The sequence below is a fragment of the Phocoena phocoena genome, chromosome 20 (genome assembly GCF_963924675.1).
Source record: "Phocoena phocoena chromosome 20, mPhoPho1.1, whole genome shotgun sequence".
NCBI lineage: Eukaryota > Metazoa > Chordata > Mammalia > Artiodactyla > Phocoenidae > Phocoena > Phocoena phocoena.
Window position 1 is genome coordinate 40792244 of NC_089238.1, and position 16658 is coordinate 40808901.

The 16658-nt window shown below is 44.1% G+C and overlaps 1 protein-coding gene across 2 annotated transcripts in view; it reads right to left on the bottom strand.

The window, feature by feature from the left end:
* GFOD2 (Gfo/Idh/MocA-like oxidoreductase domain containing 2) overlaps positions 1–16658 on the bottom strand; it is a 37597-nt gene that overhangs the window by 4987 nt on the left and 15952 nt on the right. The window contains exons 3-4 of one of the 2 annotated variants that reach the window (XM_065898837.1): positions 8697–8785; positions 5167–5510 (exon numbers count right to left, since the gene is read on the bottom strand). In XM_065898837.1, coding sequence (XP_065754909.1) covers positions 5167–5425 — 259 coding nt within the window. In that variant the 5' untranslated portion in view covers positions 5426–5510; positions 8697–8785. The remainder of the gene's footprint in view (positions 1–5166; positions 5511–8696; positions 8786–16658) is intronic. The other variant, XM_065898836.1, reaches the window with a different exon arrangement.

Here is a 16658-nt window from a genome sequence, read left to right on the forward strand (position 1 = left end):
TCCTCTAAACAGTAATGAAAGCTTTACAACAGGTACTGGCAGGACAACAGGAGAACGGCTAGCCAAGCGTTACATGCCCAAGGCGGGGAGCAGTGTGGAAAGGGCAGGGGGCCAAGGCAAGGGGAGAGGTCCTTGCACAGGGGTCCAGAGCTGGAGCGGGGCCCTACAAGGATAGTAGCCCCTAACTGCTATCACTATCTGCTCTTGGAGGGTCTCCAATGCTTCCCCACACTTGTGGGATTTTAGGATTAGGGACAGGAGAATCACAGTACTGGGTGAGAATTTGGCCACTTGGCTGCAGCTCTGGCCAACCCAGAGGTTTCCTGCTACAACTATGCACAGCAGGGGTTGGGGTGGACACTGCAATGTGGGGAGGAGAGGAGGTGGGCTGGGAGGAAAAGGACTCCTGTGGCTGCTGAGAGTTTGGTGGTGATAAAACTAGAGTAAGTAATATTTACTTCATGCCACGAGAGGTCAGGGAAGGGGAAGAGGCCTTCCTTCTTGAGCCTGAACAGTAAGAGAGCTTTTGAACTTGGGACCCAGTAGTATTACTAGTGTGGGAGCTAAAGGCCATCTTGAGTTAAACCAGGCTCCTGCAGGCCAACTGCACAGGTCCTGTACCTTTAGGAAGAGTGGTGTTGCCTTCAAAGACATGTTTATTTAAGTTTATCTAGCTTTCCTGTTAGGAAATCAAGGAGATATTAGAGAAGCTGAAAACCACTTTTGTCTCCAGGGAATGGGGAAAGCATGGATGCTGAGTGCCATTAGCTCAGATCTTCTGGAGGCTGAACAAGTTCCAGACTGCAAGCCTCTCTCCAGCTCATGCTCCCCAGACGACCTAGGAGTAAAGTGCCCTAAGAAGCTGCCCCAAACCACCTCTTTGTTCCTTAGTAACGCACCACAGGTTCACAGCTCTGGGACAACATCGCTGTTTCCCTTTAGAGGTGTGGGACTAGACCAATGATTTCAAACAGCAGGGAAGAGAAGCAGCCCCAGAAAAAGCAACACTTTTATGTTTTACAAAATCCATGGATTCTGCCTTTTTTTTTTTTTAACAAAGAATGTTCTGCTACTTAGAAAAGAAAGTTTGATAGCCACCAGATAGAATCACTGCTGCCCACAGCCCAGTCTCTCCTGGGTCACAAGTCCCTGTCAGCTCCCTGAGTCACACCAGCAGACTGGGCTTGCACAGGTAGAATTTGTGAACACTTCCATTCAACCAGTGTGCCAGGCCCTGTGCTAAGCTCAGAGGATACAACATCAGGCATGATCTCTACTTTCAGACAACTTACAGTTTAGTGGGAGAGAAAGCCATTAATCAAATTATCCTATGAATACAAGTAGAATTGCACTTGTGATAAATGCAATGAAGATGATATTAATGTTAATATGAAAGATATAGCTGGGACCTGATCTGGACTGGGGGTCAGGGAAGGCATCCCAAGGGACTGGTGTTCTTGGGATTATATTTTCTGGGTCAGGCTGCTTAAGGAATGATCCCTTGTTATCTTAAGAGCCCATGGGGAAAGGATTGGCAAACCCAGCATTTTTCTAATGAAGCACACAAGTACCAAGAACTGGGCACAGAAACTTACCTTTTAGTGACAGATTTAAGAAAACATTCAACTATGGCAAAGATGGTGGGGCACTTTGTACATTAAAATTTTTCTGAACCACTTCTAAATTGAGAAATAAAACATTAGAGTCCCTCCCTCTCCTTTAAGGAATTCATGGGACAGCCACACGGATGAAATCTGAGGTGGAAGAAAATGAAAAGTCAAACAAAAGTAGAAAATAAGACCCTGATAAAACCATACTTCAAAAAGACACATGTACCCCAATGTTCATTGCAGCACTATTTACAATAGCTAGGACCTGGAAACAACCTAAGTGTCCATTGACAGATGAATGGATAGAGAAGATGTGGTATATATATACAATGGAATATTACTCAGCCATAATAAAGAACAGAATACGGTCATTTGTAGAGACGTGGATGGACCCAGACTGTCATACAGTGTGAAGTAAGTCAGAGAGAAAACCAAATATTGTATATTAATGCATACATGTGGAATCTAGAAAAATGGTACAGATGAACCTATTTGCAGTGCAGGAACAGAGATGCATAAAGAACAGATATGTGGACACAGTGGGGGAAGGAGAGGATGGGTTGAATTGGGAGATTAGGTTTGACATAAGTACACTACCATGTGTAAACCAGACAGCTAGTGGGAACCTGTGGTATAGCACAGGGAGCTCAGCTCGGTACTCTGTGATAAGCTAGATAGGGGGAATGGGGGGGTGGGGGTGGGAGGGAGGTCCAAGAAGGAGCTCCTTCCAGAGCTTCACATTACAGGAGGAAAGAACGGATCATGCTTTTGAGGCATTAATTTAAATACAGTTCTCCAGGGACTTCCCTGGTGGCAAAGTGGTTAAGAATCTGCCTGCCAGTGCAGGAGACACGGGTTCGAGCCCTAGTCCAGGAAGATCCCACATATCACAGAGCAACTAAGCGTGTGCGCCACAACTACTGAGCCTGTGCTCTAGAGTCCACGAGCCACAACTACTGAGCCCGTGCGCCACAACTACTGAAGCCCGTGCACCTAGAGCCCATGCTCCACAACAAGAGAAGTCACCACAATGAGAAGCCCGCGCACTGCAACTAGAGAAAGCTCACGCGCAGCAATGAAGACCCAATGCGGCCATAAATAAATAAATTTCTATTTATAAAGATATATATATATATAGTCCTCCAACCTACAGAAAAGTGTTTCACATTTGAGATCGACTCAGAACGCTTAGTTCCATTTCTAAGCTACATTCAACTCAGTGAACACTTACCTAACGAACATCCAGAGGAGATGCCTACCATTTATTTTTGATGTGAATTTAATTTAAACAAATCTGCTGTTCCATGTGGGACAACAGGAAAGCCTGGCTTTCCCTTGTAACGTGATGCCAGTGTCTTTCTTGGTCAGTACTCGGAGGCAGTCATATATCATGCTGGAAAGGCTGAATGATACCCTCATTTCACAGGGGCCCACACCGGTTGAGAGGGACAGAAATAGGGTCAGAAGTGGGGTCTGATGTCAAGGTCAGTTTGGTGCTCTACCTACAGCAGTTCGTGTACTCACACCAAGTCATTTGGGAAAACTGGAGGAGTCCTCATGACCTCTTCCATATAAGTTAAAATTAAGACAGAATTCTCACTTAAAAAAAAAAAAAAAAGAAAGCAAGCACACAGGGAGTCAACTTCATGGTCACAACAGGCTCAGTGACTCCTTTGGGGCCTAAGTGGGCAGTGCCTGAGGGCAGGTCCAGCTGACAAGGGCTCTCCTAGCCCAACCAAATTGGCCCTGTGGTCATGTACCTGCAAGAACAGACCAAAGACCCTCATTCATACCCTCCTCCTTCCTGACAACAGAGATGTGGAGAGAAGGCTGATGGCCTTACTTCACTGAGGGCTGGGATACAAGACCCCAGAAGCTTCTGGTCATCCCTGTCCTTCCTGTTTATATTAAATGGCCCAAAGTCCAATGTTTTCCTGTACCAGGAAAACAGCAGGCTTGGGCCCAAAGAACTCTGGGGTTTCCTCTTTCTTCTTACACAGCTCAGAAATGGCCTCTGTGGGGACCCTAAAGTTCAAGAAGGTGACCAGAGTCTCTAGCACTCTGCCTCTGCACACACCCGGCCTCACCAACCTGCATTCATGCCACAAGGAATGGTGAGAAGTCAAGTGATCATGGTAGCTTGATTCCCTTGAACCAGCCCTCTGTTAAAGTATTGGCTTAAGTCTACTTCTAAACCCAATCTGGGAGCATTATCTGCCCTAAAAATCTAGGGCCAGTGAATAGCTCCAATGTCACACATCCTCAGAGAGAGGTCTCTGGAAAAAGACAAACCATCTATAATTTTTGGCCAAAACTTACATGCCCTAAATCAACAACCAGACAGACTGCTATTCCTGCTCACTTCAATGAACACTTATCCTCTCCAACCCACTGGGCTAGAGGTGACAGACACCCTCTTATCCTCAGACTACGGGAGAGACAAGCAGCAGAGCCTTGGACCCTCCACCATGATAGTGGCCAGAAGGAGTGGCGGTCAGCCTCACGGCATATCAGTTCCTGGACCCACAGATCTCTGACTGCATCAGAGGGACACCTGGCTCCCATCACCTTATATAAAACAATTACTCTGTCAATTAATTATATGCTACCTGAATTGTTACTTAAGTCTTTTCTCATTTACCTTGCAATGTGTGTTACTTCTAGTCTCTTCAACTGGACTGTGAAATCTGAAAGCAGAGACAGCTCCAATCCAACACTGCTGAATGTCAAGAACAACATCAGGACAGTGCCTAGCACATAGGAGACATTTTTTAAAAAACTGCTGGATGAATGTTTACTGGTTTGTTTTCCTATTAAATTAGATTCTGATTCCTACATAAGACAAAGAGAATAATTTTTCTACAGTTGACAGGAAAGAGAAGCCCAACAGAAACTGCAGGAGAACAGCGCACCAAGCAAGCCATGCCCAGCCAGGGGCAGGAGGTGGCCGAGCAAACTATTTCCGGAGGGAGCAGAGATGTGAGCAGGCTGATCTGTGGATCCCGTCAGGGAAACCCAGCGCTGTCAGAGAGCCTTCCCACCCTCTGGCATACAAAATTGCAAAGCTTGGTGGGAAGGGTGTGTGCTCAATCTAGTCAAGGACTGACAAAATATGAGAAATGGCAGCCTTGATACACATCCTCTTCTCCTTTCTGTGGTGCCACAGAAATGGAAGAACAAATGCATCAATCACAGCCAATTCCCCAGTGCCGAGGTCTTTGAACTCTGACTTCACAGAGGCAAACTTTACAATGCCTGAGATGTAATAATCTCTAGCCTCTGTGACAGGCCAACTCGAAAGACATTTGCTTAATTTTTGCTCAGGGATTTACTTATTGGAGGTGGGGAATGCTGAATGTCTCCCAGCCACTGGAGCATTTCCTCCCCCAGCCATAAGGCCTCCCAACGTGCCCTCCCTCGGCACTGCTTCAGGGATGAGTGCTGTCCCAGACCCAGGCCCAAGAAGGACCACCCAGGCCCAGAGGAGAGCAGTGTCACTCAAGGACCACTGAGAGGGAGGTGCAATCTGCCCTTGCTATGGCCTGACTGTCCGTACCTAGAGCCTTCACAGATATCTGTCGGGTAAGCGGAGGGGGGATGTTGATGCACACCAGATCCACGTCTTGATGCAGCAAGACGTCATCGGTCCGGCTGGTGTAGAAGGTGATGTTCATCTCCTCGGCAAGCTGCTTCGCCTCCTCCTCAGTCTTCCCCCACAGGGCCTCCACCGTGAACCCTTCTGCCCGCAGCAGTGGGACCAGAACCCGGGCAGAGCTGCCAGTCCCAAACACGCCCACTCCGGGAAGCATCTTCATGCTGGCTTCTCTGTTCACCAACTCATCTCCTCACAAGTCTCCAGCATGAGTACGACCATCCCACAGTCCTGGTCACACATGGCTCCTGGAACAGCAAGCAGGACACTGGCTGTTAGTGGAGGGCACACTCAGCTGAGGCTACTTTCTGGGCTGATTCAGAAGCAGCAAGTTCTCTGCCACAAAAGACAAACGAAATATTGCTCCAAACTGAAACGCTGCAGAAGCTTCTCCCATGAAGACTTAAGGATATTAGCAATATCTATCTACTAGGAGGAGGAAGGATGAAAAATGAGTAAAGCTAGGTTCAAATTTCTGTTCTGTTACTTAATTTTTGGTGTGACTCTGGTCAAACCACTTAACCTCCAGGGCCTTAGTTTGTACAAGTTCATGATTCTATGATATTATATTACAGAAGAAAAAGAAGAGTGTTGTTATATTACAGTAAAAGATGAAAGAGAACTATTTAGGTGCTATACGTTATAATTTAAAAGTTAAGGGTAGCAAGCATAGGAAAATGTTCACTAGAAACCAAAAATACCAAAAAAAAATTTCAACTACCAAACTGGCAGCAGCAGCAGCAGCAATAACAAGGATATTTAGAATGAAATTTATTTATTTTTGGCTGCATTGGATCTTCATTGCGGTGTACTGGCTTCTCATTGTGGGGCTCGGTAGTTGTGGCACACAGGCTTAGTTGCTCCGCGGCATGTGGGATCTTCCTGGACCAGGGATCAAACCCGTGTCCGCTGCATTGGCAGGCGGATTCTTAACCACTGCGCCACCAGGGAAGCCCAGAATGAAATTTTTAATATAAAAATATCCATGCTAACGTTGACTAAGATAGTGAAAAATTGGGAAATGAGATAGATGTTCAATAACAGTAGTGGGTTAGATTGATAACACTACAGAGCCACTGAAAATCATGAGTAGAAGGCCCTCAATGACCGGAAAGACATCACCATGTATTCACTGAAAAGACAGAAAACAGTATGTGAAGGATGACAACAATTTCGTTTAAAACAAAACCAGAAAAAGCACAAAAGGTGTATGTATGTATGAGACTATACAGGATATCTCTATCAATAACCATACTCCATACAGAGGACATAACAGAAGGACCTGAATTTAATAATTATTACTCACATTGATGAGATTGTGGATGATTTTTGTTCTCTGAACTTTGCTAAATTTTCTACAATGAATGTTTCTTACTTATTATGGAGTTCTTCCTTCTGATCACAAGGGTTTATAAAATGAAATAAAGAACGAGACTGAACTAAAGTCTGCTTGGAAACCACAGTGAGATTTAGGTGTGTGCAGGGTTCAGGTTTCTCCACACAGCACTCCCTCAGCTAAACCAGTGGTCCCCACACTAGCTGTGTATAGAGTCACTGGTGACCCCAGACCCACTGAATCAGACTGTAGGGATGAGGCTATGTCACCATCACTTTCTTTTTTTTTTGGTTCTTATTTTATTGTGGTAAAATACACATAAAATTTACTATCTTAACCATTTTTAAGTGTACAGCTCAGTGGTATTACATACATTCATACCGTTGTGTAACCATCACCATCATCTACTTCCAAAACTCTTTTCACATTGCAAAACTGAAACTCTGTCCCCGTTAAACAATAACTTCTCATTTCAACCCCTCCCCCCAGCCCCTGGCAACCACCATGTCTCTATGAATCTGACTACTGTAGGTACCTTATATAAGTGGAATCCTATAGCATTTGTCCTTTTGTGACTGGCTTATTTCACTTAGCATGTCCTCAAGGTTCATCCATGGTGTAGCTTATGTCAGAATTTCCTCCCTTTTTGAGGTTGAATAATATTCCATTGTATGTATATACCACATTTTGCTTACGCATTCATCTGTACATGAACACCTGGATAGCTTCCACATCTTAGCTACTATGAATAATGCTGTTATGAACATGGGTGTACAAATACTTCTTCCAGACTCTGCTTCCAATTCTTTTGGGTATATACCCAGAGGTGGAATTGCTGGATCATATGGTAAATTTGTTTTTAATTTTATGAGGAACTGCCATACTGTTTTCCACAGGTCCTGTACCATTTTAGTTATTATTATTTTTAATTAATTAATTTATTTATTTAGGCCAAGCCACGCAGCTTGTGGGATCTTAGTTCTGCAACCAGGGATTGAACCCAGGCCCATGGCAGTGAAAGTGCCAAGTCCTAACCACTAGACTGCCAGGGAACTCCCAAGGTCCTGTACCATTTTAAATAATAATTTTATAAACACTTACAGTCCCTTAGTCTACCAATTATCTTTTTAAAAAATCTGACTACTTTCTGCAAATCACAATTTTTAAAAAGTTGTATCCAAATGTTGGATATCCAAATGCTGTTCTACTTTTATCCACGTAACATTGCTTTACTTGCATCTCCTCACAGATCAGTCAACCTATTAGTCAGTTTAATGGATACATGGCATTCCTTTTGTAAATCCATAATAATTAACTACCTCCTTCCCCAACTGTGAGCACTAGCAACATATACATCTCTTCCTTCTCCATCCATGCCATCCCCCCCACCTTTCTGGTCATTTCTGAGCACTACTTTCAGGCTCCCCTGCTCTTATCCTCAGCTCCTTCAATGTTGAGCTTCTCGAGGTTCTGTCAGAGGTGTCCTCTTCTCTTCTTGCTCCACATATTCTTTTTCCTACTCATGTCCCAGGCTTTAATTAGTATACCAGTGACTTCCAAATCTGCAGCACAAGCCCAGCTTTCTCTCCAGGGCCTCACACCCATATATTCTAAGCTCCACAAAACCCACATGACCAAACCTGAACAGAAGCAGTAAAGTAAGATGGTGAGAACACACAAAGTGAAGGCATCCAGGACATCTGGGTTCAAATTCTGGCCTCACCACTTCCTAGCTGAATGCAATGTTTTTCATGGGAAAAGCAGGTCTAATGCTGTTTAGCTCCTGGGGTTTTTTGAAGATTAAATGAGGTCCAGTTGTAAGTGCCCAGTGAAGTATCTAGTATACAGTCAGCATTTATCATAAACCTTCCCTCAAACATTTTCTTCCTGTATTCTCTGTCTCTTGGTATGTCACCATCATCAACTCAGTTCCTCAACTCAGAAAGCTGGCCAGCATCACAATCTCTTTATTCCCTTACCTGTACAGGTAACTCATCATCAAGTCTTGTTGATCCTCCCTCTTTATTATGTCTTAAATCTACCCCTTCTTTGATATCCCCTCTGCCATTGCCCTAGTCTAGCCCCCAGCACCACTCACCTGGATGACTGCAACAACCTTCTACTTGATCTCTCTTCCTTCCATTCTTTCCTTCCTTCATCCATTCCTCATACTGCGCAGAGATCTTTCTAAAATGCAAACGGAATCACATCACTCCCTTCCTTTTTAAACACTTCAGTAACTTCCCATTGGACTCAGTATGAAGTCCAGATGCTTTAGTATGACTTACAAAGCCCTGCAAGATCCAGAAATCTCAAGACAGGTCTAGCTTTGGGTAGGGTCACTTTCAAGGGTTATCTCCAGAAGAGACGAGTTTCAAAACACTTACCTAGATAACCTAGTAAGAAGAACGCTCTGTGAAATTACTAGCTATAAACCAGTTAAAAGTTGGGGAGACAGTTACTCAAGATGAAAACAATGGCTTCAGAGTAACAGATGATGAGTGTATTTTTTCTTTCTGGGAGAATTAAACAGTGGGGAACAGTTGTTTATTGAGCCCCTTTTAGATCATATTAACATATAAATTTGTACATGAATTTTCACAGGAGAATTAATCATAATAGCCAAAAAGTAGAAACAATCCAAATGTCCATCAACTGCTGAATCGGTAAACAAAATCTGGTATAACCATACAAAGTAGTACTATTCAGCCACAAGAAGTAATGAAGTACTGATACAAGCTACAACACAGATGAACCTTGAAAACATTATGCTAAGTGAAAGAAGCTAGTCACAGAAGGCCACAAATGATTCCATTTATATAAAATGTTCAGAACAGGCAAATCCTTGGAGACAGAAGGTAAATTAAGGGATGGGGGAAAGGACGGAATTGGGAGGTACAGTAAAGTAAGATGTTCTCACCATCTTACTTTATTGCTTCTGTTCAGGTTTGGTCATGTGGGTTTTGTGGAGCTTAGAATAGATGGGTGTGAAGCTCTGGAGAGAAAGCTGGGCTTGTGCTGCAGACTTGGAAGTCCCCGGTATACTAATTAACTTTATTCTTCTATATTTGGTTATTTAGTTGTTCCAGCCCCATTTGTTGAAGAGACTAGTCTTTCCCCCAGAATGACCTTGGCACCTTTACCGAAAATCAGTTGATCATAAATGTATGGGTTTATTTATGGACTCTCAATTTTATTCCATTGGTCTATACATCTGTCCTGAACTTATAGTAAGTTCCGAAATCAGTAAGTGTGAGTCTTCTAACTTTGTTCTCTTTAAATATTATTTTGGCTATTATGGGACCCTTGTATTTTCCTATAAATTTTAGGATCAGTTTGTCAATCTGGGATTTTGATAGAGATTGCTCTGAATCTGTAGATCAGTTTGGGGACTGTTGTCACCTTAACAATATTAAGTTTTCTGATTCATGAACATGGGATGTCTAATTTCTTTCAACAATGTTTTGTAGTTTTTAGAGTATAAGTTAGTACTTCTATGTTAAATTTATTTCTAAGTATTTTATTTTATTTGATGCTATAGTAAATGGAATTATTTTCTTAATTTCATTTTCAGATCCAGCTTCTCTTTTGCTTCTACCGTAGATACAACTGTACTGTGCGAAGTATACATCTCTGTTAGGGGTTGGTTTGCCTGTATAGCCCACAGTGCAGCATCCTACAGTACTGCTTGATCCTACCTGAAGGACACCTGTGCCTTTGTGAACCATGGACATAAGCATGACTTGAGCTGCCTCTAACTCCAGACCCCTGTCAGCTTCCTGCCTCCTCCTGTCTCTACTCTCTGGGCTGTGGAGCTTGGCTTGTTCCCTGCACTCTACCATTTCTACCATTGGGTTCTAGCTTATGTGGGATCTTAGTTCCCCAAATGGGGATCGAACCCGTGCTTCCTGCATTGGAAGCACAGAGTCTTAACCACTGGACTGCCAGGGAAGTCCCATCTTTCTTTCTGATGGTGAATAATGTCCGTGGCCTCTCAGCCACCTCTCTTTCCTCTTTGCTGATAATTCTCTTGCCCTTACAGGATTCCTTTCTAGTTAGAGAACAGGTCAGTCACATACTATCTTCTATAATTTTCATGTCCTGAACTCCCTTTAGCTATTTTGGTCACTTCCTGCATTTACAGGTTTTTGGGGGGTTACTTACAAGTCATGGAGCTTGAGAGTGTAAAATCTGTAGCACTACACAGTAAGATTCTGCTTAAACTTTGTGGGTCATTCATTACAACAGCTCTAAGGGTCAGGTGAGTGAGACATAAGCCACCATAAGCAAGGATGTCCGTGTCCTCTCTAAATTCCTGCCCAGGGCACACTTCTTCCTCTCTCACACCTCATTCCTTCATGCTCTAATTATATTTGAGTGTATATTTGCGCTGGTGGCTTAAAACAACAGAATGGATTAGGAGAGATTTTAATAACCTCTGTTTCACTGACAGTGACTCAAAGGGCAGCTTCATTAACATCCATAAATAAGGGGGCAAGAGCTGGCCTCTGAGGAAGCCAGATGGCATGAAGCTAGGCAAGCTTGACTAGGTATTTCCTGCTCCAGTAGACAGAACTGGTTTTCCTCATTTATTTCAGTGATCACGCTTTCTCACCCCCAACATGTCCTATTGCTTGCCCCCAACATCCTTGTACATACCTTTCATGTGCCTCCAAAGATCTCCACAAACCCAGTCCTGCCTAGCTCACATGCATTCCAATCATCATATGCTGGTCAGGAATGGAGGGGGAAAAGTGCCTTGACAGGACTGACTATATATAGTTTCACAAGGTTATAGGTTATGGGGAAGGTAGCACAGAGGTTAGAAGCATGGAATCTGCAGCCAACCTTGCCTGGGCTCAGATCCTGGCTCCACCACTGACCAACTAGGTAACGTCAGGTAAGTTTCTTAATCATTCTGTGCCTCTGTTTCCTCATCTGTAAAATGGGGTTAACTGTATGTACTTCATAGAGGAGTTAAGGATTAAATGAGTTAATATTCATGAGCATTTAAAACAGGGCCTGGCCCATAGTAAGTCACTACATGGATTTTTTTTTTTTTAAAGCTATGTATGACTGCCTTAGATATCTCCTCTTCGAAAGCTGTGTAGGACTATGAAGATAATATTCTAAGCTAATATGCAGTGAGTGCAATAGGCCAGGCAGTGTTTAGTGTAATGTACAGTATATCCCTTCAAGTCCACGCAACCCTGTCTTATAGATGAGGAAAGCAGAAGCTTAGAGTGGCTAGGTAACTCTTCCAGCGTTCCACAGCTGGTTTTGTGTAACACACCTGCCACAACTAGCTGTGAAACCTGGAGCAGGTTACTGAGCTTCTCTGAGCCTCTGTAAAAACAGAGGCTTGTACGTGTGGAACAACTCTTCTCTCATCCTTAGCGATGAGTGTGAGCCAGGAAAGTTCATTCTGCTCCCTGGCTTGGCGACTGCTTGCCTCAGCTCCACCATTCAAACCAATATTGCTCTGTTCATACATCACACCTTTATTGAGGGCCCCAAAAGGGAGACTGTAGGGGATAAAAAGATGAAAAGACACAGTCTTAACTTTGGGAGCAACAAGTCAGAAAGGGAGTAGAAGCCAGAGCTGGTGGCACAAGTGCTAATCTAAGGAGTTTGGACTTTGATTGGTGGGTGTGCTCGGTACTTTTGCTCTGTCCCACCTTCGCCACCTGATCCCCTCTCTGCTCTGCTCTGTCCCCCACAAATCAGAAGGTCAGTCTCTAAGAACTATATCACGTGGGCTTCAGGCCCTCTGGCTTCCATCTGGGTCCAGCCAATCTCAGGAGGAGATCAGAGCACAGGAAGAAAGGTTACACTATTCATTCTCGGCCTCTCTCCCTACCAGCATGTGGCTCTGGCAGGAGCTGTGATCCTTGACCCAGGTCAGTGCCTACGGTGGACCCCTCTCCCATAGCCACAGATTTTGCTGGGTTCCTGTACCCCTCCCTTCCCCCACTGTGCCTAAGGTGGTAACAGTATCAGCTGTAGCCAGTCCCTGCCAGTCCCTGGGTGGGCCATCATCCCTTGTAGGTTTCCCTTACCGCACTCACCATCGTAAATAATCTCTCCATTAAAGGCTTTTCAATAGCCCTCTGAATGTGCGGGCTGTGTCCTGCCTGGACCCTAACTAACACAGTAAACAAAGCAAAGTACTGAATTTTCTTTTTTTTTAATTTGATGTAGGTGGAATAGAGTTCAGGAGACACTAGACACAGAGAACCAGTTAAGATATAAAATAAGAGATAAGGAGGGTCTGATGGAGGGAATGAAGTGGAGCAGACAGCTATCAATAGGACCTGGGATTATGAGCAGAGAGGGAAAAGCCAAAAATGGCGCCACACTATAGACCAACATCCCGCATGAACATAGGCACAAAGTCCTCAACAAAGTATTAGCAAACTGAATCCAGCAATGTGTTAAAAGGACAATGCATGATGACCAAGAAAATGTAAGGCTGTTTCAATATTCTAAAATCAATTACTATAATTCAACATATCAAGTCATGAGATTAGTTATTCAATTGCATTAATTAGAAAAGCAAATTAAAACTTATTTATTACAACTACACACCTATTGGAATGTGTGAAATTCAGAAAATCTGATATCAAAAACTGGCGAGGATATAAAGCAGCTGTTCATTGTTAGTGAAAATGAAAAATGGTACAGCCACTTTGGAAAACAGTGTGTCGTCTTTTAAGTTAAATATACACAGCATACAACCTAGCAATCCCACTTCCAGCTATTAATCAAGAGAAATGAAAACTTATGTTCACACAAAAACCCATATGTGAAGGCATACTTTATAATGTCTAATGTTGGCTTTATTTGTAACTGCCAAAACTTGGAACCAACACAAATGTCCTTCAACTGGTGAGTGGATCAACAAACGGTAGTATATTAATGTAATGGAATACTACTCGGCAATAAAAAAAGAACTACGAATACACGCCACGACATGGATGAATTTCAAATGTATTATATGCTAGATGAAGGATGCTAGACTCCAAAGGCTCCATACTGCGTGATTCCATTTACATCATATAATAAAAAAGGCAAATTATAGGGGCAGAATAATAGATCAGTGGTTCCCAAGAATTGGGGTCAGGGGCCTGAGGAGACTACAAAATGCCACAAGGGAATTTTGGGGGTGGGGAATGGTGAAGGAATTGTTCTATATCTTGACCATGGTGGTGGTTATATGACTATATGCATTTGTCAAAACTCATAGAACTGTACACTAAAAATGGTCAATTTTACTGGTATGTAAATTATATTTTAAAAAAATGTGACCCCTTAAAAATTGATATTGAAGTTCTAAGCCTGGGAAGTTGTAGTATCATTAAGAGAAACAGGGAAGCCATGAGGCCTGACGGTTGAGACACGTGCCAAAACTGGGATTTGTGGATTCTGTTCTTCCCAGACTGGCTAAATATCATCTAACCTTCTGTATGTCTAGTCCATGGAGCCACAGCTTCTGCAAAACCACAGGACGAGACCCACTCCCCATCACAGAGGTGGGCCAAATCCAATATGACACCTGTTTTTTGGTTTTTTAAAAATTTATTATTTATTTATTTATGGCTGCATCGGGTCTTAGTTGCAGTGTGTGGGCTCTCTAGTTGTGGCGTGCAGGCTCCAGGGTGTGTGGGCTCTGTAGTTGTGGCACTCGGGTTCCAGAGCGCATGGGCTCTGTAGTTTGCAGCACATGGGCTCTAGTTGAGGCACGCAAGCTCAGTAGTTGTGCTGCACGGGCTTAGTTGCCCCGCAGCATGTGGGATCTTACTTCCCTGACCAGGGATTGAACCTGCATCCCCTGCATTGTAAGGCAGATTCTTTACTGCTGGACCACCAGGGAAGTCCGTTTTTGTAAAAAGTTTTACTGGAACATAGTTTCACCCATTCCTTTATCTATGTGCTACGACAGCAAAGTAGCTGCAACATAGACCATATGGCCCACAAAGCCTAAAATATTTACCATCTGGCCCTTTACAGAAAAGGTGTGCTGATCCCTGCCCTATTCCAGGGGTTATAAGGCCAGGAGCTCCAAGTGACAGCGTATAGTCATGAAGGTAGCCAGGATTATGATAAAAAGAACACCCTACCTCACTGTGTGGGTGAAGAGTCACAGATTCTGGGAACTCTGGCGTTAGTGCATAACTTCAGAGAGGTCACTCATTCATTAGGCAGCTTAAGTAGGGGTCAGACCCTGGGCAGAAGGTGCCTATGAATCCTTTTCTACCAACAATTTGTTTATAATGTTGGGGGTTTCAGCGTGCTGAGCTAAAACCTATATTTTCCAGCCTCCCTTGCAAAGAGGTGTATCTAGGAAGACAAATAATACAAGGTACAGTTTGGTAGAGTTTCTGGAAACGTTCTTTTAAGATAGGGCGGGACTTCCCTGGTGGTCCAGTGGTTAAAACTCCACACTCCAATGCAGGGGGTCCAGGTTTGATCCCTGGTCAGGGAACTAGATCCTGCACGCTGCAACTAAGAACCCACACGCCGCAACTAAAAAAAGAGCCTGGGGGACTCCCCTGGTGGCGCAGTGGTTAAGAACCCGCCTGCCAATGCAGGGGACACGGGTTTGAGCCCTGGTCCAGGAAGATCCCACATGCCGCAGAGCAACTAAGCCCGTGCGTCACAACTACTGAGCCTGCGCTCTAGAGCCCGTGAGCCTTAACTACTGAGCTCGTGTACCACAACTACTGAAGCCCACTGAGCCTGCGCTCTAGAGCCCGTGCTCCGCAACAAGAGAAGCCACCACAGTGAGAAGCCCATGCACCGCAACGAAGAGTAGCCCCCGCTCGCCACAACTAGAGGAAGCCCGCGCACAGCCACAAAGACCCAACTCAGTCAAAAATAAAATAAATAAATTTATAAAAATAAATAAAAATAAGAAAAGAGTCTGCATGCCGCAAAAAAGATCCCGCGTGCCGCAACTAAGACCCGGCACAGCCAAAATAAATAAATTAAAAAGACGGCAATCTCAGTTGTCAGACATATTCCCCCCCCACCTCCCCCTTCATTCTGCCTGAAATGCAGATTCTATGGCTCGAGTTGCCACATACATCTGACCACCAGGAGGCAATCTGAGGATGGAACACAATTTCCTGCAGATATTGGCACTGAGATGGTGAATCAGATGTCATCCATACCCTTAAGGAACTCCGTTTCATCAACAAGACAGGCAGGTAAACACATTTGTTATATGGTATGATAGAGCAACAGGAACCTGTGTGTGCCACAGAGAAGAGCACCATTGACTACATGGGCCCCAGGTGGTGTGCAAGCAGAAAAGGCTTCCTGGAGATGATGTAACAGGTCCGAGTTGGTCAGAAAGGCTGGTCATAGAGCTTCTCCAACACATCCAATGGCAAGGCCCTCCTTTTACTGGTGGTCCGCTTCTGTTCTTCTGGGGCCACTTTAGCCAGAAAGTTCCACTTCAGATTGACATGAAGTCTACCCTCATTTAACTTCCATCCAATTGGTCTTACTTCTACACTGTGGAACAACCTGTGATGTTCCTAATGAAACTCTCATGTTTCCTCTACGTTTCCTAGGTTGTTTGCAGATGGCCACAGTAATTCCCTTCCTTGTTTTCATGCCTTGGGTGGTCAATCACTTCGCACAGTGACTGTACTTAGCCATGTCACTTGCTCTGGCCAATGGGACATTAGCAACATGACACAAGAGGCTTGAAAAGTACTTGTGCATTAAGGCTTGCTCTGTTGCAACTCCTGGGATCTCTGGAAGCATCACCATGTGAACGAGCCCAGGCCATCCTAATGGATCATAAGAAACATGTGACCAAGTCATGCCCTCTGCTCCAGCTGACAGTGAGTCAATTGCCAGTTGACTGAGATCATTTCAGGCTATCCAGTTCTAGCTGAGCTTACCTGGACCAGAACCACCACCCAGGTCACCCTAAGAACCATGAGAAATAATCAATGCTTGTCTTCAGGTACTGAATTTTGAGGTTGTTTGTTATACCACAAAAGCTAACTGATACACTCCTTTACAGACCGAACTCCCTTAATTCCCT